The sequence below is a fragment of the Rhipicephalus sanguineus genome, chromosome 2, assembly GCF_013339695.2.
Source record: "Rhipicephalus sanguineus isolate Rsan-2018 chromosome 2, BIME_Rsan_1.4, whole genome shotgun sequence".
Lineage (NCBI taxonomy): Eukaryota > Metazoa > Arthropoda > Arachnida > Ixodida > Ixodidae > Rhipicephalus > Rhipicephalus sanguineus.
The window spans coordinates 231763682-231787533 of NC_051177.1; the positions used below are offsets into that span (position 1 = coordinate 231763682).

The 23852-nt window shown below is 46.1% G+C and overlaps 2 protein-coding genes across 2 annotated transcripts in view; one reads left to right on the forward strand and one right to left on the reverse strand.

Moving 5' to 3' along the window:
* The window catches only part of LOC119384162 (acid phosphatase type 7-like), a 515431-nt gene that overhangs the window by 1642 nt on the left and 489937 nt on the right, over nucleotides 1-23852 (reverse strand).
* On the forward strand, nucleotides 918-2178 carry LOC125757325 (uncharacterized). The gene has a single exon (XM_049412790.1). It carries the CDS (start codon nucleotides 964-966, stop codon nucleotides 2134-2136), a length of 1173 nt encoding a protein of 390 aa, XP_049268747.1. The 5' UTR covers nucleotides 918-963; the 3' UTR covers nucleotides 2137-2178.

Genomic DNA, 23852 nt, shown 5'->3' on the forward strand with positions numbered 1-23852 from the left:
GTAAGAAAAATGCGCTCACACGATGCACATTTGATTGTATCGCCGTTTCCCAGAGATAGCGGGTTTTCAACCAGTTAGCGCGTCATGTAACAAAGAAAAAAATCAGTTTCGCCGCAAGGCCGAAGCAATGAACGCGATAGCACCAAATTGGAATGTTATGCCCAGTAAGGCCTGTGGCTAACTCTTTTGGATCCGAGCTCGCGTAACTCTACAAAGCGCTGGTGTAAGGGCATACAGCCGTTCCTGGTAGAGAAGTGGTTTTCGTGCTGCCCGTCGTCTGAACAAAAAGCAACTGGTGAGAGCACACCACGTATACTAGCCGTCTAGTGACGTCTGTCGAGATAACCCTCGCGACCGCGCCCTTACGATAAAAGTTCTCATTGCTGCTCGAACGACGCAGCACCTTTCTTCTAACTTCATTCCCCCCAGCGGCGCCCCCTCACGCTCCTTCGCCCGACCAAAGACGGGCGGCGAGTTTCCTCTCTGCTTGAAGGGCCATGACGCCACCGTCGCATACGGCACGATGTCATCGCAGGTGCCCTTTGAGCGACAGAGACAGCCGGCTCTTTTATATGTGAAGCATCTTATAGCGGAGTTCAATCCGGTGGTGGTGGTGGTGTGCGGCGTGACCACCCTACTGCGCATGCGCAAACCCTCTTCACTTCCCATCTCCCCTCCCCCCTCCCCTCCCCTTTCCCCTCTCCCCTTTCCCCCTCACCGCTCCTCCTCTGAAGCGCGGGCTCTACATCACGAAACAATGCTTCGCATCGCCTCATGGTCCCCTTTAGCGGGAGATGGTGTGATTTTCATCTATGCTTCAGCCGCGCTCGACCCCAGCACTACTGCGCTTTTACTAGCGCGTAAAAAATACGATGCTCTGGGAGGCGTTATCGATTTGGACTCGATACGGGTGGGCTCGGTGGCTACGCCACGGAACAGTCATCTAACCCGCTCCTGTTTGCCATGCAGGTGTACGTGATGCTTGCCATTCACGCACTTGCCTCTGCTTCACTGGGCACAGTGCCTAACAGACCAGCAGCCTGCGAGCCTTTGTGGCTCGAAATCAGCGCGGATACGCCTACCCAATGCGGCTTCAACATCGATGCACTGGCCTTTCAAGCGGCGCCCCCGCCCGAGGAACTATGGATTCAGCAGCCACTGGCAGCCCAATCTTCATCAGCATCACCAACAGCTATAAAACCGGAACATCCCCGCGCGGCGCACTGTGGGCTCGGTGGCTACGCCACGGAACAGTCATCTAACCCGCTCCTGTTTGCCATGCAGGTTGGTAGAAAAAGCTCTTTTGTTTCAAAAAAATCAAGTAATTACTGTCTGGTCCAGCTGCCGAGCCCGCAGCACTGTGTATGCCTTGCTTTTGAATGTATCGATGCCATTCACTGTTTATTACTGCTACTGTCAGGGGACATAGAAACCAACCCAGGGCCTACTGATCCTGTAATTCTTGCTGAGCTGAAAAAAATATCTACCGGGCAGTCTGCACTCCTTTCCGAAGTACAAGACTTAAAAGTGCAACTGCATACTACGGAAAAAACTATTCGTGGCCTAAGTGATAGAATAGCACAGTTGGAGGAGCACTACAAAACCCTTTCAACTGTGCAATCAGAACTAGTGACATTACAGACGAGTATGGCTGCCACCAGCCGTCACATTGAAACTTTAGAGGCCCGGTTTGAGGACGCTGAAAATCGCTCGCGACGCAACAACCTGCTATTCCACGGACTTCCAGATACTAACCACTCTGAAACTTTCTCGGAATCGGAAGGATTAATTATGAACCTCTGCAGTGAGCACTTAAACATAAAAATTGACCCGAAGGAAATTGAAAGGGCGCATCGGCTCGGCCGCTACAAGGCTGGCCTGCAGCGTCCTATCATAGTAAGATTTACATCTTTTAAAACTAAAGAAGTGATCCTTTCTAACGGCAAAAAACTGAAAGGTACAACTTACGCAATCAGGCAGGATTTCTCACGTTCGGTCCAAAATGCACGAAAACACCTTATAGCCTTCGCTAGAAACAAGTCGACCGCTTTTTCATGCCCTTACAAAACGTTGTTTCTTCGCTCAAAGCGGTATGCCTTCGATGAAGTATCGCAAACAGTCAAAGAAATCCCATAGCAAACCAGGCAGTATCGCCAACTGCCACACCGCCCCCGTAATGACGCCCGAGCAAATATCACTACTTCCATGGTCTACACTAACGTGCGCAGCTTTCTTTCAAAACGCGCGGAAATATGTAGTCTTGTCTCGTCATCTAGCAGCAATATAGTCGTGCTCACCGAAACGTGGCTTTCTGGTGACGTCACAGACGACGAAATCCTGACCGATCTCCCGAACTTCGACGTTTTTCGTAACGATCGTAAAGGCGCACGTGGGGGAGGTGTTCTAATCGCCACTAGTAAGCTACTCTCGTGCTCAGTCGTCGACATTACGACTGACTTAGAAATCCTATGGCTTCTCATTCGTTCTACGCCACTAACTTTGCTACTTGGAGTGTGCTATCGGCCCCCGCAAAGCAGCCCAGACTTTCCGCAGAAATTTAACAACATATTGAAGCATCTCATTTTGAAACATCCCAACGCGCGCGTCCTAATTTTCGGCGACTTTAACTATCCCGACATCGATTGGCAAGACCAGGCAGCTTTGTCAGGAACAAGTGCGGAAGCAAAATAATTTGTGAATATCTGCCTAAACTTCAACCTCACACAGCTGGTGTTGGAGCCAAGCCGCGTGACAAATAGTTCAGCGAACATATTAGACTTGATATTAACAACACATCCTGAAAGTTTATCTTCGCTTACATACCTGCGCGAAATCAGCGACCATAAGGTTATACACTCAGTCTTCAACTTCACTCACTTGCCCAGCCAGATTCAATCGAAGACTATCAGTCTGTATGATAAAGGGAACTACGAGGCAATCAACAACGAGCTTCAGGGCTTTTTACCAGACTTTGAAGCCTGTCTTTCGAGCAGAACGGTGGAAGACAACTGGACAATTTTCAAAAACAAAATAGGGGGTTAGCAAGGAAGTTCATACCTACAACTACATTTCGCACGTCTTCCCAGAAACCACGGTTCTCAAAAACCTTGAAAAGACTAGAAAATAAGAAAAAACGGTTATTTCGGGCTGCCAAGCTAAAACACAGTGCTCACAATTGGGAAAATACTATACGGCTGAACAGGGCTGGGCAAAGATACTTTGAAACTGTATCGCGATACGATACAAGATACTGAGGCAAAAAGTATTGGAGATACAGATACAAGATACTGCCGCAATAATTGTATCCGATACGATACTTGGCAATTGTATCTTAAGATACTTCGATACATTTTCAAATTTGTTAATATACATCCATATAATGTAGCAGCAAATGCCTATACACGAGAATTTGTGCTTGAAAATATCCTAACCGGGCTTACCTATTTTGTTTCACTTGAATGAAATGTCTGTTAGTATTTTAAAAGTTTCGCCCTTCTTGTTCAAAGTACATTAGTTTCCTTCCAAAACAACTTATTGGAGCTTGTTTTAGCTTCTTCACAGGACAACTCTTTATACACTTCGCTGACAGCGGTTCTTGCTTGTCATTTTTGCAGTTGATGGGAGTCGCTGCTCAGCATGCCCAACAGCTAGCGGGTTGCCATATAATGACAAAAACGTCAATAAGAAACCATCGCACGGCGGCGCAAATACCGACCGGTGTGGACTTTTACCTTGCCCGTAAAAGACAGTTTGCACAATACCATATATCCGGACATGTGTACAGCAGCAGCAACGCTGGTAGCGCATTTTTGTTTTTTTTGGGGGGGGGGACGCATGGTGTATACGGGGTTTGTGAGCGTTCGCTAGCGGCCCGGCCGGCACACATGGCTGTCTCCGTCCCATTTGTTTTTATTTTCTAAATAAGTATGTTCGTGAACTACACAGACATATGACTGGTCTCAAGCATTTCTTTCGTGAGGAAATGTGGTCACCATGTGCTGAGACATAATCGTGGAACAATGACTATATTTCAATCCGCGTCCAGATTTCACTCGTTGTGTACATCGGTATCGATGTTTCTCGAATCCTGACTCCAAATCCCCTTCAGAAATGACCTATATAGGAGATAATAGAAAGGCTTTCTTTCAAATGGCAACGTCATTTTGTTCAAACTCTCTCCGACCCCACCATCATCACTTTCCCGGCCCTTGGAGCTAAATTTCGCGACTGCGGCCCGCCGACTATAAGCTGAGTTTGAGACCCCTAGTGTATACATAGACGACGTAAAACTGCAATGAATTTCCATGTTCTACTTAGCTGCTGGCGTAAGGGATTCTTTGTTGATATACTCACTAACGTAAAATATTTTAGCAATTTTTCTTCAACGAGAGAACATGTGCAACACAGAAATGTCTCAGACGTATTGTATAGTTGCACAAAGCATCGCAGGACACCGCCGCTATTCGCGCTATTGCCGCTTATAGCTCCCACTACGCGGCGATCAGTAATACGAAAAATATTTAAGAAGGCCTAGAACAGGAAAACGAATATAACTAAAATAGAGAGGTGGTTGTGTATCAAACATTCACACCGAATGAGTACAGAAACACAATACAGACGGCGCCCTTAATAGCTATCAGCATGAAGTATCGTCAACGTACCTGTTGAGACAATAGAAAATTCAGTGCCTATGGAAAATTGCTCGAAACGGCTCGTTGGGACGCTCAGGAGTAAAACGGAGCATTCAGTAAAACAACGTTTCTCGAATCTCCTTCCTAACAACTTTAAGATGGCTCCCAATGATTTCCGTTATTATAATGAAAACTCAATTTCGCTATTTTCTTAAGCGGTAAGCAGAATATTTTGTACTGTATACTCAAGGCACGCCCACATATCAATATATTTGTTTTCAAAATCGCCTTGGCAACGTGTAAATCTGTAAACAGAAGTAGAAATAAAGCAGACAGAAGAATAAAGCAGAAATCTTATTTTGGGAGCTCGTTACAAAAGACATACTGCAGTGACCAGGCCGAAAAAACAGTGCAGCGACCTAGGTAATGTATGTGATGCAAAATGACAGCTAAGAAAGCACTTGTGCTAATAATCAAATTATGATTTCATAAATCCTTTGAATAAATGTAGATGAAAGTGAAAAATACGGTACGCCAAGATATTTTCTCTTAGGTAAACGCTTGCTCTATTAGATCTAGCATCAGTACCAGTGGTGCTAAAGTTGTTGGAATCTTATTTGCATATAACTTAATTCATTGCATGCAAGCCAAACTCACATCCACGAGATCCTTCAAATCGCTGAGATGTAAAATCCACGCGACGCAAAGCAACCCCATTCTTGCACGCATCACATTTCCTTACGGAGCAAGACGCAAGAGAATCTTCAATAGAGAGTTTTAGTTCCGGGGCCCCCAAGCGGCCCGCCTACGCACGCTCTTGCGTTCCTTTGTACTCCCAGCCGCATCCACGGAGAATACAAAGGAACGCAAGGGCTTACGTACCCAAGCCGCTTTGGGGTGGCGGCACTAAAACTCCCTAATAACGACACTGTAACAACATCAGAATTTGCGCGATAGACGCCGCACGCACTGGAGTACGCGGTGCAAGACAGTGGCTAAGAGCAAGTGTCGCGGTATTGACGCAACTAAAAAGAAAAGAAATCCAGAGAACAAAAGGTACGTGGGCTGGGCGTAGACGTCCGCGTGCTTGTCTTCCTGATCTTCGACCCTCACTGGATGACTCTGGCGTAAAAATAAAATAACGTCACTGCCGTTAGACTTATTCAGATGGCTTAGTGGCACCAGTACCAGCGTGAGAATCGGAGCTTGGCCAGCGATTATTGTTTCGCGTGGTTGTGTTGCGATAGAAGTATCTTGTATCTTTAGGATACATTATCGAATGTATCGGAAATACAGATACAGATACTCGTCTTTCGAGACGTATCGCGATACAGATACAAGATACCCATAGAGTATCTAAGATAGTGGATTTAAGTGCCTGTCTCGCCAGCCGCCGCTGGGTTTCGGTGCTGTCATGAGGACGGGATACTTACAGTCTCTTGCTCTTCAGGTCAGTATGCCTTACTGTCACGATTCCGTTTATCGATATGACTGGTATCGCGTGACGGCACCGAAACCCAACCTTTTATGTCTTGTGTATGCTTATTTGCATTGCCTGTCAGAGACAATTGCCGAGAAATCTCGGGCTGTGTTTTCTGTGCTGTGGGGGCGTTTGTTGCTGTCAGGGGACGTCGAGATGAATCCGGGAGCGTTCACGGTGGAACAAGAACAGGAACTTCTTAAGGCATTGCGGTCACTACCAAAAATACAAGACGGTCAGGATAAGGTTATCGAGGCGCTCAAAGACATTAAAGCTAATCAGAAGGTTGCTGACAACAAGCTCACAGAACTTACGACTCGACTAGCCGCGATTGAACGTGACGTCAGTGGTCTAAAAGAGCTAAGGGCCGATTTCCAACAGCTTAAATCTGAGAACTCCTCACTTGCAGCCCAGTTGGACCGGGTTGAAAGGCACCAAGATGACCTTGAAAATAGGTCACGCAGAAATAACCTGGTGTTTTATGGATTGAAAGACTTATCAGGCGAGAGTTGGGAAGACTCTGAACGTCAGGTGCTGTCTCTATGCTCGGGCCATCTGGGTGTCCAGGTGACGTCATCGGACATTGAACGGGCTCACAGGGTGGGCCGCTTTTCTACCTTGAAGAATAGGCCCATTGTAGCACAATTTCGTTCCTTCAAAGAAAAGCAAAATATACTTGCGAAGGCACACAAGCTAAGAGGAACCACTCTGTCAATAAGCGAGGATTACTCAAGCCAAGTTCGTTTAGAAAGAAGAAAACTGGTCGCATTTGCCAAAGAGCGCAAAGAGGCATTCAGGCTTCGCTTTAATAAGCTGATTATGGGGGCCCAAACATTTATGTACAATTCTTCCAGTGATGACGTAGAACCGTTGCAATAACAATCAAAGCCTTCTGTTCCATGCCAAGTGCACGATCAGCCAGAACTGGTCTTCGTCGTTGTAAACTGTCGGAGCATAAGAAATAAGAAGGATGCGTTTTCAGACCTTGTAGCTACTACGAATGCCGATATAATTTTAGGCACCGAGTCGTGGCTTGACGACAGTATTTACAACGCAGAAGTTTTTCCTTCACATATGAATGTCTATCGCAAAGATCGCGATGCGCGCGGCGGGGGCGTTTTCATATTGGTTGATAACAGATTAAAAAGCGTGTCGGTATCACTTACCAGCCTTCAGCATGAAGCAGTGTGGTGTAAAATTGAGCTGTCACAAGCGCAACACGTTGCGGTGGGCTGTTTTTATCGGCCGCCTAACTCCAACAATGCGCAACCATTGGAAGCCTTGTCTGAAGCACTGGCTACGTTAAGAACTGAATATATTTTACTAGGAGGGGATTTTAACCCGCCTGATGTTGACTGGATAAGTCATGTTCCCGTCTTGCGCTCGCGGTCGGGCCCGTACTTGGCACTTGAGGAGCTCATTCGAGAACACGCATTACATCAGTTTGTTGCTTCTCCCACAAGGTACAGTGGGCTATGTGCTAACATAGTAGATCTTGTTTTTTGTAATCGTCCCACCTTCATAAAGTCAGTTACAACGATGACTGGGATTAGTGATCATGAGGTAGTTGTTGGTAGTTTGGTTTGCCCAAAACTAAAGTTAAAGAGAATGTCACCGCGAACAATTTATTTTTATGAAAACGGTAACTATGAAGCGATATTATCCAATCTTACTTCGTTTTTCACTGAGTTCCAAGAGTGTTCTTCGATCATGAACATCACCAGTCTTTGGGAACTCTTTAAAACCGAGCTTGCTAATTTTGTTAGTACTCATGTACCTTCCAGGGTTATTTCCGGGAAACGAAGAGCCGATAAACCTTGGATTACCGCGAGCCTAAGGAAGTTCATTAATAAAAAGAATCGCACTTTCAAGCGTTTCCGTTCATCAAGAACTGCTGATGTTCAAGAAAAACTCGCCGAGTTAAGTCGAATGTTAAAGAAACAATTAAGAGAGGCGAAAGATAGCTCTTTTGTTTCCCTGGAAAGAAAGCTGGTTACTAATCCCAAAGAGGTATGGAAGTATGTGAAATCGAATACGGTGGACTCTGTTGGCATTCCGGACATAACTGATGGTGAAACAACCTTTTCGGAAGATGCAGAGAAGGCAGCCTGCTTAAATCGATATTTTCAATCTGTGTTTTCTGAACCATTTCAAGGCGAAATGCCATATACGACACCACAGGGATTGGAACCTATGGATAATATTGTTATCTCCGCTAGTGGTGTGTGCGCTCTGCTAGAACGACTTAAACCAAACTCGGCTCCGGGACCTGATGCTATTTCTAATCACGTATTGAAGAGGTGTGCAAGAGCTCTAGCGCCCTTTTTAGCTGTCTTATTTTCAAAATCGCTTGAAGATCAGAAACTGCCATCTGAATGGAAGCTAGCAAACGTTGTGCCGATACCAAAGTCTGGAAACAAAAATAATGTTGCCAACTACAGGCCAATTTCATTGACCAGCGTATGCTGTAAAACTCTTGAATACGTTATATATAGCGGTATTATAAAGCACTTGGAAACGAATAATTTTTTCTGTACAGTTCAGCATGGTTTTAGGTCTGGTCTGTCATGTGTTACACAACTGTGCGAATTTTCTCATGATGTTTTCAGTTGATATGATAAAGGTCATCAAGTCGATTCGGTATTTTTAGACTTTCAGAAAGCGTTTGACACCGTTTCGCATGCTCTTTCATGACATAAATTATCTTTTTTAGGTCTGTCTGCATCTGTTCTTGGTTGGTTGAGGGATTATTTATCTTCTAGAAAACAGTCTGTCCGAGTAAATGGTTCGTCTTCTTCATACGTCAGCGTAACTTCCGGGGTGCCACAGGGTTCGGTGTTGGGTCCATTGCTCTTTGTGGTCTATATTAATGATTTATCAGAGACGCTAACATCGAACGTGAGGCTGTACGCAGATGATTGTGTTATTTATACACCAATACACAGTATGGACGATATTTGTGCTTTACAACGTGATCTTGACACTGTGGTGAGGTGGTGTGAGAAATGGAAGATGTGTTTGAATGTAAAAAAGTGTTGTTTTCTTAGTTTTACCAGAAAACGCAAACCTTTTCACTTATGCTACAGCTTGTCAGGAGCACAACTGGACCGTGTTGAACATTTTGAATACCTTGGTGTATACTTTTCTGCCGATTTATCTTGGAATAAGCATATAGGTTACGTAACTGGCAAAGCCAACGGTGTGTTAAACTTTATTAAACGCAATTTCAAGTCTGCCCCAAAAAATCTGAAAGAAGCTTTGTATGTTACAAATGTCCGACCTATCCTTGAATATGCCTGTCCAGTATGGGATCCTCATGGTCAAACTCTAATATATAAACTTGAACGCATACAAAACCGCGCTGCACGCTTTGTCAGCGACAATTATAACTTTAACTCCAGTGTTACCTGTATTAAAGGCAACTTAGGATGGAAACTTCTTGAGCAGCGCAGAAAATTCTTGCGATTAAAGTTTTTCCATTCGATCTTTTGTAATGAAATTCGCATCAACAAGAGTTTATACATGATGAGACCATACTACGTGTCACATAGCAATGATCATTCAAAAAAAAATCCGCGAGATCAGCTGTCGTACCGGTGTCTTCGCTAACTCTTTTTTTCCTTTCACTACTCGTGAATGGAATAAGTTGGATGCGTGTGTTGTTGATCTCGCAGCCGATGCTTTTTGTTCATCACTACAAGATGTGTGCTTTTCGTGAATACGCAGACATTTATGTGCAAATGTGTGCCATTTTTTTACTGTAAAACTGTGTTTTTCCTTTCTAACCCCCCTACAATAATGCCCATTTGGGCGATGTAGGTTTCACTAATAAATAAATAAATAAATAGTATCTAAGATACATGTGTCTTCGATACTGCCCAGCACTGCGGCTGAAAAAGCATATTTGCTCGCCTTACGCAGCGCCAAGCACTCGTTTTTGCACACAGACAAGATACTTACTAAAAACCCCAGGAAATTTTGGAAAAATATTTAATCCGCAGGAAACGCACAGCATTACATTGAAAAGTGAAGTGGGAGACGATATTGGTAATTTTGAGAGCGCTGAGCTATTCAATACTGCTTTTTCATCTGTGTTTACCCACGAAACCCCTATGCCATTCCCTGTGTTACCGAATTGTGTCCTGTCTTCCATGTCGCGTATAACATTTATCCCAGAGGGTATAATGTCTGTCATTGAAAAATTGAAACTGTCTTCTTCGGCAGGTGTGGACGGAATTAATTCCAAAATTCTTAAAAACACTAATTGTATTTCTTCAGTGATTCTGTCGCTGATATTCTCACAGTCACTTCACACCGGCCACTTACCAGCCGACTGGAGGATGGGGAAGGTCACTCCGGTCTTCAAATCAGGTAACAAAGACAGCCCTCTAAACTATCGTCCCATTTCTTTAACAAGCGTGCCCTGTAAAATTATGGAACACGTCATCTTTTCTCAAATCATTCATTTTCTTGACGGCAATAACTTCTTCCACCCCGCGCAGCATGCCATTCGTAAGGGTTACTCTTGCGAAACCCAATTAGACGTCTTTGTTCAGGATTTGCTTGCCAATCTTGACACTAATCTGCAGACGGACGCAATATTTTTAGATTTCTCGAAAGCGTTCAACACGGTGCCTCATAAGCGGCTCTTAATGACACTTAGATCTTTAAATATACATCCTGACATAGTAAATTGGATTGAGGAATTTCTAACTAACCGCTCGCAGTTTGTCTCCATCAATGAAGTACACTCTAGTCCCGTTCCAGTAGCGTCAGGTGTCCCCCAAGGCTCCGTTCTCGGGCCCCTTCTCTTCCTGATTTACATAAACGACCTAGCTTCATGTGTCTCCTCCTGTATCCGTTTATTCGCCGACGACTGCGTAATATATCGCCCAATCACCAACCCCACCGATCAAGCCGCTGTCCAAGATGACCTAAACAACGTGCAAGAATGGTGTGACCCGTGGCTCATGAAACTTAATCCCAACAAATGCAAGACCGTTTCATTTCACCGCCGCCACAACCCCTTTCTGTTCCCTTATGTAATTGCTAGCGTTACCCTCGAACACGCGCAGTCATACAAGTATCTCGGTGTCAGCATATGTAATGATCTGAACTGGCGCGCGCATATTACTAACATTACATCATCAGCGAACAAATCTCTGGGTTTCCTGAAACGTCACCTCCGGCACGCACCTAAAAATGTCAAGCTAGAGGCCTACAAGTCCCTTATCCGGTCCAAATTGGAATACGCATCTGCAGTCTGGAGCCCACACCAAGCCTATTTGATCGACTCACTCGAGGCAGTTCAAAGCCATGTCATCAGGTTCATTCATTCTTCGTACTCATACAATACCAGTGTAACATCGCTCAAAAAAGAATCGGCTATTTCAAGCCTCGACATCCGCCGCCGCATCTCTAGTCTCAGCCTTTTTCATAAGTTTTTTCACAGCACGCTTCGTCATCCCTACATCGCTCCACCGGCCCGCATATCTCACCGCACGTGTCATCCACTTCAAGTTGCCCGGCCGCGGATTAAGAAGACCACCTTTTCTGAGTCCTTCTTTGTACGGACAGCAAAAGACTGGAATGACCTTCCCCATGATGTCGTCACCACTGAATGCTCATCATCATTTTTTGATCGACTATGTGTCCATTTTTCAAGATAAAAACTTGTGGCAATAAAAAAAATTTATATGTTAACCCACCCCTTATGTAATACCCCCTCGGGGGCCTTTAAGGAAAATAAAGTTATGTTATGTTATGTTATGTTATGTTATGTTATGTTATGTTATGGTATGTTATGAAGCCGACGGCAAAAAACTGCTGACAGTGTCCATATAATTGCTATCGCAACAAGAAAGAGCAGAAAGGAGAGGTCACCTTATCGGTGTAGGACATTACGTACGACCCTAAGCGCTAGGGCGGCGTACTGCTCTTGGTAAACCTAGAGTTACTGTATATGCTACCTTTAGGTAGCAGAGTTGCGCATCTCTCTTCCAACGCCGCTAGCAACCATGCATTGCGGAGAAGCTGCCGCTTGGGCCAATTTTTTTATTTCTCGACGCCGCCGCTGCAGCGAACTGAATAACCACTAGCCATCGCGAGCCAATGTTTATCGCCGGTCTTCGACACGCCAGGCATGTTAATCCGCGACATGGTAGGCAGGTAGGCATGTCTCCTGCAAAAACGAAGTGCGACTTCACCGCATAGCTGTGGTTGCTAGCCGGACCTATGCGGAACTCTGCTACCTAAAAGTAGCATATACAGTGACTCTAGGTAAACCGGCGGGTGCTGGCGACCTTGCTGGGGAATCGAACCAACGACCTCCTGTATTGGAGGTGGACGCTCGAACAACTTGAACGCTGCTACGGTTTGAAGCTGTGCAGTGTTTCTCCTCTCTCACACAAACATCACAGTTTCGATTAAGGGCGAAGCAATGAATGCAATAGCAACAAACTGCGATGTTATACGACGTAAGGCTAGCCGCTAACTCTGCTGGATCCGATCTCGTGTAACTCAACAAAACACTTGCTTGAGGAAATACGGTCGCTTCAGGAACCGAAGCGGTTTTCGTTTTGTCAGTTCTCTAATCCCGAATTAAGCTTTGAGAGCACAGCAAGTTTACGAGCCGTCTCCTGATGCCTGCCGAGAGAGCGCACGCGCCGAGATCGATCCGCTTCCTCCCCTCCCCTAGCGTCATTTCATGCTCCTTACGAAAGACGGGCAGAGAGTCTCCTCTCTGCTTGAGCAGCAATCGACGGAAGGTTTTACACGCAGGCTGATGTCGCCGCATGCGCCCTCCGTGCGACGAAGACGGCTGGCTGGTTTTCTCTCCACTTCAGCCGTGTTCATCGCCAGCGCTCGCGAGCATTTATTCCTGGGTATGACATACTGTCACGGGGTCGTGACGTTCACGAAGGCAGCAGTCGGCTTGTTCAAGACTAAACGTTTTATTTGGGCGAACCTGTGCCCTGTAAAAGAGAAGTCAAACTACAAGCGATATACCCGCTTACACTGATAACGGCGAACAGAGTGTCGGCAGTCGATAATCTGATCTGCGGTAAGCCGCATCGGCATTTATACATGCGGCATCGAGCATTCGAGCCTTATCTCTGGGTGGCCACGTGAGTTCCAGACTAAGCTCAACAGTTCGTGTTTGCACGCTCAAGCCTATCAGAAGATCCCAAAATAATCTGGAAGTCTCCCTGACATTAGGGCGCGGCTTGCGCAAGACAGCGGCTACGCGTGCCACAGACTAGTTACGTAAAAATAACAAAAGCGCGCGAGGCAATACGATGCACGGGGTGATGTTATCAATTTGGACATTATACGGGAAAGGACGGCCATGGCGACGGCAAGAACAAGTCGATAGTGTCCGTATAATTGCTATCAGAATACAATTGTAATGTGGATCCTACACGGCTGATTGTGTTGATGCAATAACAGATAGCTGAGCTAGTTGGTAATTATTCGTGTCAAACAGACGTCCACACACAACAGGGCGTCCACACACAGACACAAGAGTGAAGTCAAGACACCACAAACACCGAATATCAACTGAAAAGGCGCACAACAACGGAAAGGAAAGAAGGCACTAAAACCTATCTGCGCCGGCCCAAGCAATTCGCCTCGAGATATCTGAGTGCCGACCTCTCGCGTGTGACGTCAGAGAGAAGACTTGGGTGCGGCTCTTCGCGCAAGCGCTCGCTACGTGAAGGTTGCTCGACGCTGTTGGCCAGTCTGTCCTGCTCGAGTTATTGAAACATTAGTGGGCAAATCAATTTTAGTTTGTCAGCAAACGTTTTGTGTACACAGGTCCACATGACTACAATTGGGAGTGGAGTGTGACTTTTCGTTCAAGTCAAGTCTGTTTACGCTGCGCTAACTTTTGCGAATAGGCAGTAAAATTGATCGCGCTTCGCTTCCAAAGCAGCGTAGACTCCCTTTAACTCTCTTAGCGGGGCGGCGCTTTCACGTAAGCTATTTCAACGCCATCCAGCCAGTGAGTGACGCTACGAACTCGGGAGCGTGATCCTGGCCGCGATGATTGTGAGTATATAGAAGATATGTTAAATGTTAACGTTTCTTAACCGTAATGCTAGCAGACATCTAAAAAACTATCATTATATAATGAAGAAAGGAAGACATTGAAAACACGGGCTCAGCTATCATCATCGCTAGAGGAAAGCACGAGATCAGCGTTGGAACACCACTATCTTGTTCTACATAGTGTAGGATGATCAGCGCAACCTTGACTCCCGCAAACACTCACACAAACAATCACTCATCCACCCGAGGAAGTGTCGTGTGTGTTCCTCGGGTGGATGGGTGAGTGTTTGTGTGAGTGTTTGCGGGAGTCAAGGTTGCGCTGATCATCCTACACTATGTCGAATAACCAACTAGCCCAACAAGAAGTTTTATTGAGCTATCTTGTTCTACCTGCGTACTTTTTCGAGCTACCACCCGTTTGTTCGGCTCGCCCAATAATCCTCTCTACAATTAGAAGAAAATACAGCTGGAAATCGAGCAACGCCTTGCGACGCGAGCAAACTATAACGAAAATGATGTTTTTGTAGCCAGAGCCTAGCAGACAACAAAAGCCGAGTCCCCGCGTCACCGGAGCTCCGTTTGCAGCGCCACCATCGGAGGCGCACCAGGTGAATTGGCGAACCTATCAATCCGGCACGCGTGGTTGTCTACGTGAGAGATAACTATTCAGACACCTGATTTCTTCTTTATGCAGGTTCATTGATGGTTCGCTCACACATGCGCCACCACTAGTATCGATATGCCAGGCCTCAACCATTAAACACATTTCTTCATTCCTGTATGAACGTCTTGAATTGGGCTGGTTGGTGCATACTGCTTTTTGAACGAAGAAACAGCGCTAGAACAGGACAAAGAATACAGACGCCTCATGGCCAGCATCCATACGAAGGACACTGTTGAGGTGTTCCGATACGTGGATGACTTTCTGGTCTTCTATAATCATAACAAAAAAGACGATCGATATCGTGTTGCAAATATTCATGAAGGATTTATTTCTGAAATGAAGCGGTTAAACTTCACAACTGAATTGTCCACTAACTATAGTCTAAAATTTCTAGACATGCAAATAGAGTTCACCAATGACCATGTGGGCTGGCGGTACAAACCACGTTCGCTAAAAGGCATACTTCCTTACACGTCTTCAGATCCTAAATTAGCAAAACGTGGTGTCGCATAATCTTGTTTGTTGGCATCGCTTTCACGGTCTTGCTACCACCAAGTGAACGCAAGTTTTCAGTTGCAATTGCAGAGTCAACTTAAAGCAGGTTTTCCTTTGACCTTGCATTCTAATGTTGCTCAGCAATTGATGGCAAGAATAATATCACCAAAGACCACAAGAAAGAAGAGGACCCTCGTAGAAGTACTGTGGTGATACCATACGTTCATAAACTGTCCCACAACCTAAAGAAAGTGGCACGAAAATTCGGAGTTAAGATAGTCTTCAGGGCACGCCATCCAGAAGCTATCTAGCCTCTGCAAGAGAATTAATGGTGAACAAGTACAATCTCTTTGCAAAAAGAAGCACGCGCAACAATTCGTTGGATGCCGAGGGAACGTTGTCGATAAGATCCCCCCCACTTGCGGACGGTGCTGCATCGGCCAAACCGGCCGATGTATCATTGAGCGGTTACGTGAACAAGCGTGCTCGCTAAAAGGGTCCGTGAGCAGTGATCTGGTAGATCACTGAAGGAAATGTGATTGCAAACCATATTTCAAGGATTCTGAATTACTAGGCACTTATGCAGAGCAACGCCGACGTGAGATCTTCGAGGCTTTTTGCATCCAGATAAGTGGAGAATGTTGTGTCAGCGCAGCTTCGCTATCACTTCGCAAAAATGAAATGTACCTCTCAAAACGATGATTTGGCAATGTTACAGCGATCTTGTTGTCCGATGTATATACTGATTGTGTTTCCCCTGTATATATTGACGTGCAAACGCCATAAAATATGGTTGTTATACAGCGCCGTGTTTGTGTCCTCTCCAGTGTTGCGGAATGGGCGCCTCCATTCAGGAAAATTAGAACTTGCCGTAATTTCATTTTTTTTTCAGTTCCTCGGAATGAAAAAAACTTAGCCCATTCCCGCTCCGGGAATGCCCGGGCAGTTCAATTCGACTCTTGTAATTCCTCAACGTAAGAAACGCACCTTCATAGTTTTATCGAGTTCAGAATGAACGCCCCATAAAGCTGATGTCATCAAATGCATTAAGAACTGCCAAAGTACGTAAGACCCGTTACCAAGCTCGAGGGATGGTCACATATCTTGTGCAGTACAACCACCCTTCTAATTCCCATAGGAGCAGTTCTGCCGCTACCTGTAGTATTTACATGGTCAGCATGTTTGAACGAAAGGTGATATTTAAAAATTGTTTAAGCTCAAATGTGTTAATGCATAACATGCCAAAATGACGACATAGCGCATTTTTATGCTGAGAAAAGTAGTGTTCAAGAAGACTAAGCAGTTTTGTCACGCATCTGAGGTGAGACGGCGAAGCAGTATCAGGTAAGACGGTGCGCAACCTAGTATACGAAAGCTTGCAGTGAACACAAGCATCGCGCCAGCGTCAATACGCATCACAACTTCGAGAAGAGCTTTTTGGAATATGCGTCCGAGTCGTTGACGGCGACAGAAGCAAAAATTACACTGTCTTCCGCTACAGGGAACCATGTGTGGATGCGAAGCAGCGGGGAGATGGTTAGCTTGAGCGGGAGATGGTGTAATTTTAAATGCGAAGCATTTCTTCGCGAAATTCTGCGAGTTTGAGCGTATCTATCTATCTATCTATCTATCTATCTATCTATCTATCTATCTATCTATCTATCTATCTATCTATCTATCTATCTATCTATCTATCTATCTATCTATCTATCTAGCCGCCTACGACTTTGTGCTCTCCTGGCCGTTTCGTTAGTCGGATGTATACCAAAATTGGTATGGAATAACATGACCGTATTACGAACATAAATGACAGGTCATAACATGAAAATCATGACATGCATGTCATGAACAGCATGATTTATTTTCCACGGCCTTGGGCCTCTTGCGGCCATCCCGTTAATTTCATATATACCAAAACTGGTATGACGTTACAAGAGTTCATGGCGAACATAATGACAGGTCCCAACGTGCAAATCATGACACGCATGTCATGTGCGGCATGATTTACATGCCATGGTCTCGGGGCGCTCGCGGTCGTTTAAATGAATGGATATATACGAAAACTGGTATGACGAGACATTTCGACATGACGAACACAACTGACACGTGGTAACATGAAAATCATGACACGCGTGTCATGCACATCATGATTTACAGGCCACGCTCATGACGCACTCGCGGCCGTTTCGCCAGGTTGATGTACACCAAAATTGGTATTGCGCGATGTGACTGCATGAAGAACATGAATAACAGGTGGTAACATGAAAACCATGACATGCATGTCATGTATGTCATGATTTACATGCCACGCTCACAGTGCATTCGCGGCCGTTTCGCTGGGTTGATATACACCAAAATTGGTATGGCGCGACGCGGCTGTATGACGAACGTAATTTAGAGGTGGTAACATGAAAACCATGACATGCATGTCATGTATGTCATGATTTACGTGCCACGCTCATGATGCACTAGCGGCCGTTTCGCGGGCTTGATATACACCGAAATTGGTATTGCACGACGCGACTGTATGACGAACGTAAATTAGAGGTGGTAACATGAAAACCATGACATGCATGTCATGTATGTCATGATTTACATGCCACGCTCATGGTGCATTCGCGGCCGTTTCACTGGGTTGATATACACCAAAATTGGTATGGCGCGACGCGACTGTATGACGAAAGTAATTTAGAGGTGGTTACATGAAAACCATGACATGCATGTCATGTATGTCATGATTTACATGCCACGCTCATGGTGCATTCGCGGCCGTTTCGCTGGGTTGATATACACCAAAATTGGTATGGCGCGACGCGACTGTATGACGAACGTAATTTAGAGGTGGTAACATGAAAACCATGACATGCATGTCATGTATGTCATGATTTACATGGCACGCTCATGGTGCACTCGCGGCCGTTTCGCGGGCTTGATATACACCAAAATTGGTATTGAACGACGCGACTGTATGACGAACGTAATTTAGAGGTGGTAACATGAAAACCATGACATGCATGTCATGTATGTCATGAGTTACATGCCACGCTTATGACGCACTCGCGGCCGTTTCGCTAGGTTGATATACACCAAAATTGGAATTGTGCGATGTGACTCTATGACGAACATAAATGACAGGTCCTAACATGCGAATTATGTTATGCATGTCATGTACGGTATGATTTACACGACACTGTTATGGTGCGCCTGCGGCCGTTTAGATAACTGGATATATACCAAAAGTGGTATGGCATGACAGGAGTGCGTGATGAACATAAATGACCGGTCATGCAGTGCATATACCAGAATATACGTTTCATTGGCATGGTATATATCACATCGTGCATGGCAGACATGCGAGATGTGGTGAATTAGATGCCATGGCATGAACGTTTCATTTCGCTCAAAAATAAAGAAAGCGATGTATGCAGCTCTTTGCTGGCTGATTCGCATTACATCGATTCCCACAGTGCGTGGGATCTGCCGGATTTTTTTTTCTTGGGTTCTCGAGCCTATGGGTTCCTCTGGCGTAGAATCAGCGCTATCTTCCCGTCTCGATCCAGCTCCCGCTGCGTGGAACTGCCGGCGTCTGAGGTATTCGACTCCCGCAAAGTGGCAAGATCGTGTGCGTCTGCCTCTCTGCTGTCCATGCCACTGGTGTCGTCGTGGGATTCTTCAGCGAGGGAAGGAGAGCACTAGCACCCCACGTCTAGAGCCACAGAAGCAGAGACGGCCATCGGCCGCTCGTGCCACGTCAAGACGTCGGACGCGTCGCTGCTGCTTACTCGTGGCAGGAGAGAATGAGGCGCGCGAGAGGAGAAGTGGAGATTGGGAGAGGGAAAAGGGGAAATGGGAGTGGAGAGGAGGTGTGTGGAGAGGCTTCGCGCATGCTCAGTAAGGGTGGTCACGCCGCACACCACCACCATCCCCACCGGATTGAACTTCGCCGTAAGATGCTTCGCATCTAAAAACCTTGTAGTGGCTTAGCTCGGCTATGCCAGGATATACGTAGCGTGAGCTAAGGTTCAGCAGTGGCGCGATCTTGTACGCATTCCAAATAAGCACGGATGCGTGGAGTTCTTTTGAGATGCACGCGATTGGTCAACGGGAGCCGTGACGAACGCGGTGACTCTGAGTGTCACGTGAGCCGTGGCGTCATGTTGCTGTCAATCATTTCTTATCGGCCGCTTTCGGACGAAGGCGAAAGAACTGTTGCCGAGACCGTCCGAAACCGAGAAGCACGGATTATAACGGCTGTCAGACGGCTTGACTTGGATCGGAACGTAAGCGTTCAAAACAGTCAGCCGCTTTCGTAGCCGGTACGTTCCATACAAATAAGCCAACAGTTGGCGAAAATGGCGTTTCCTTTCTTTGTCGCGCATTTTCGCGCCGCCTGTGCGGCTGCTGCAGACGCGCAGAGACGACGCCCCGAGGTAGATGATGCATTTGAAGAGTTGACAGAAGAAGAGTTCCAGCAGTGTTTTCGTGTATCCAAACGAACAGTGCGTAGCTTGTGCGACGAACTTGACCCTATCATAGGATGTCAGCGAGCCAGTGGCCTTTCCACAGAGAGGAAGGTGTTGTGCGCGCTGCGATTCTTCGCCACAGGAAGCTTCCAGAGAAGCGTTGGTCGCGAGGAACATATCGGCATGGCCCAGTCAGCCGTCAGCAACACCATTCACGAGGTGACAGCGGCCATGATTACCGCGTCGGCCCAGAGAAAATTGGTGGAATTTTCCTTGACACCGGCTGCCAAGGACGAGGCAAAGACGGCATTTGCGCGACGCGGCGACATCCCAGGCGTGCTGGCGTGTGTCTACGGTACGTTGGTCGCCACTCGCAAGCCAGAGGGACTCAACTATGCCGACACGGCGACCTTCATGTCGAGGAAAGGATACTACGCCCTAAATGTCATGCTCGTAAGTACCGTTGGAATGTTTCACTTAGTCGCCTTTCTTACTCGCCCATCGCAGCAATTGTTCACTTGAATGCCCAAGATGGAATAACTAGTAAAGTAACGATCTCGTGGAAGTCTGATATATCCACGGCAATGGTGCATGCCATGCGTTTCTGTGCGTAAGCAGTTTCAAAATTGTGTTTTCTTTCTGGCGTGCATACACAATGAAGTTGTTCATTGTGGAGGTATTAAGGAATATGGTCAGCAGTCGTAGCAGAAATCGATACACGACGGGAAGATATAATGGAAGCATGTTGAACACGGAAGTACTTGCAACCATTGCATGGGCTGGCTTTGGCGTGTATGAGTTTTCTTGCCTAACAGCATGGCCCAGGTTTTCACTTATCGATCAATTAGTGGAGAAAATAGCCGCGCACACTGGAGCGGGGTGGGAAGCATCTCATGGTCGGGGCAGTGTCCGTTCTGCGGCGTCCGCACCCATACTACGCATGCGCCAACTGTCCCCCCGCTCCTAGCGTGAGCGCGAGGAGGTGGCGTGAGCGCTGCCTCCACTTCGTTTCTCCTCTCCCGTTTCTCTCTCTCCGCCACAGCTTTGCACTCATATGTATTGCGGTGCGCGCTCGCTCCCGTTGCACTCTCCTTCGCTCCAGTTGCACTCTCCGCTCGTAAACGGCAACGCCGGCAAGCGTTGCACTCTCCTTCGTAACGGCGCTATGGACGCTCGCGAAGCTGAACGTAAACGGCAACGCCGGCAAGCGAATCTCGAGGCTGCGAAAGCGCGCGTTTGCTGTGCTTCCGTCATTCTCTCTCTGTGCAACGGTGTGCGAAACGCCATGAACAACGTCAACGTCGGCGCTAGTTGCAGCGGCAGCGCCACCGCCGCGGACCAGAGGAAGGCTCGGGAAGCCGAAAGTAAACGTCAACGTCGGCAAATGGTAAACCAAACGCCTCGACGACCACCGTCTCATAAGTCACATAAGAGAAACGGAAACTCGATGCGCACCCCCCGCGACGCTTTCGCATCCCATCATGGTTGCCCGTAGGGGGAGATGATGCTTTCGTACACATATCTTTCTGTTTGTGTATGCATGAAGTGTATATATGCAGGTCTTATGTTTACCAGTATTCTATCTCCTTAATTTGTTATACTACCATAAATATCCTTTGTTCACTATGTACCTGTATGTTGCCCCAAAAATGTATGGAATGCTGCCTTGCGTATGGCCACTCGGGCATTTTCAAGCTGCATTTTCGCCGCTTTTCACCTGGGTTGACCCCTAAGAGCTACTGTGTTGGAAATAAACTTTCTTGATCTTTGGTTCTCAACTAGGGCAGAGCACTGAGCTGTCATTGTTCTGTCACAGGAGACTTAGCATGTCCCCTCGAGCCATGGCTGCTGATACCAGTGTCTGACAATCCCGCTGGCTACACCTCCGAAGGCCAGTACAACCGGGAGCACGCATCCATGCGCAACGTTGTGGAGAGGTGTATCGGAGTGCTGAAGAGCAAGTTCCGCTGCTTGCAGCACTTTCGGACAATGCTCTACAACTCCGATAGAGCAGAACGAATCGTTTATGCATGCGTTGCTCTCTACAACATTGCCTTGGACGCGGGCGACTGGACGTTGGACGAGTATGGTTGGGACGTTCGACCAGCCGAAGATCCAGATGAGCCAGAGAAGCCGGGGGAGAGCCAGGTGCTAGAACCGCGCGACGTGCTGCTCAGAGGAAGGCAGTAGCGCAGTGCCGTCGTGGCCCTTTTCTGTAGGACACAGGAACGGTGAGTTTTCAGAACACATACATAATTTATTTATACAAATTGCAGCGCTCCAGGGCTATCACAGGCAGGGTTTGTACAAACGAACATTAAGAAACATGCGTACACATCAAATCAAACTCCATGCAGATGGTGAAGGTTCCCAAATGAACACATCTGACAGATTACGGTAGTTAAAACGCATTTGAGCTAATACAAATAATCTTTAAAAAAGAACGTAATGGACTCAGAAACTATTGTGCCCTCTTCAGTGTGTAAGAGTCTCCAAGCCTTCCACTTTTTGCATTAGTACTCATGAAGCAGTCTTGGGCATGCAATGGTTATGCCCCTTTATCTGTGAAGAGCTTCATTTGCTGCTGCTTCCAAGCTAGCATTGTTCTCTGCAGTATGCACATCGCGAAATGCTTCATTCCATACATATGTTCAATAAATTGTGTTAATTATTTATACCGCTGAACTACTCCTTTTCTCTTTTCGCCCCTACAATTATTGTTAGCCAATATTTCAATGTGTTTAAAAAGGGATATGTGTGCTTTGAGCCATTTCATCCTGCATGATATGTATTCATTATGTGTGATCGTTTATTTTTTGTGATGCCCCCCTTGCCCAATGCCTCTAACGAGGCCTGTAAGGACTCTTTAAATAAAAATAACAGTGTGTTCTGTGCGTCCTGCGATATTGCACTTGCTGTACATGTAGATGCAGCAGTTGTTACTTTCTGCTCAGGACAATACACCGAACATCTGTTTGTACTGCCATTGTTTATGGTTATAGTAATGAGGAAGGATTAGAATAACAGAGAGCTGAGCTGGTTCGTGAGTATTCATTCTAAAAAGACAGGGCATGCAAACATGGACACAAGACTTCTTTCTTGTGTCCGTGTTTGCACGCCTTGTCTTTTTGAGGAATTGACACAAAGGACTTTTTTTCCTGGTGCAACATGAAACAAAGTAGCAATGTGAAAGTGCAGCCTTTTCTTTATATGTCACAGGAAATATGAAGCGGAAACGCCCATTTTCTCATCGTAGCCATGACAGGCTTGATGTAGTAAGTACATATGATCGGCACTGTGTGCTCATGCTCACCATCAGGAAAAGTTTTGCACAGTTTTTATAAAGCACCCCAGAATGATCAAACGCTACATCCTGTTCATTTGGACGCTCAGTGTACTTTGGTAGGAACAAGGGAATAGGCTTGATAGCCGCCTCTTGCGGTATGTGTATCGAAACTTCCGTGCAAGCGTGAATACGCAGACGAGGCAAGCTAGAAAAGCGAATGCACATTCAAAACAGCAAAAAATACAATGCTTGGTGGTGTTTCAAGATTAAACACGATGCATCATGGTCGAATGGTTAGGCGTAAATTAACATAAATTGCCGAGGAATTCACAAGTCACCTCTGTCACACACTGTGATGAGAAGTCCATCTCGAAGCTTAAACAACTTGGTACATGTGGCAAAGCATGTGCTAACATTGCAACATCAACATCACACTATTCGTTTTCACGACGTCACATAAAACTTGCAGTTCCATTCGCATGACTTTGCAAGAAAGTATGACTTTGACACGCGTTGCCATTCCCTTCTTAGAGTTATAAGTTACTAACTAGGAGCATTCATTTCTCTACTGCAATTGTACTGCAGCACTGAAAAATGGATGAATCATAATTGCAAAAAAATGCAATTGCACTTGTCAGGTGTGGCGAAAGATAAATTATATGCCACGTGAGCCATTGGCTCTCCAATCTTACAGCGCTCCGAACGTATCACACTTGAAACTTATTCCTGCAATGATGATGGCCATTTCCATTTGTGAGGCTATGGAACCTGAATAGTTACT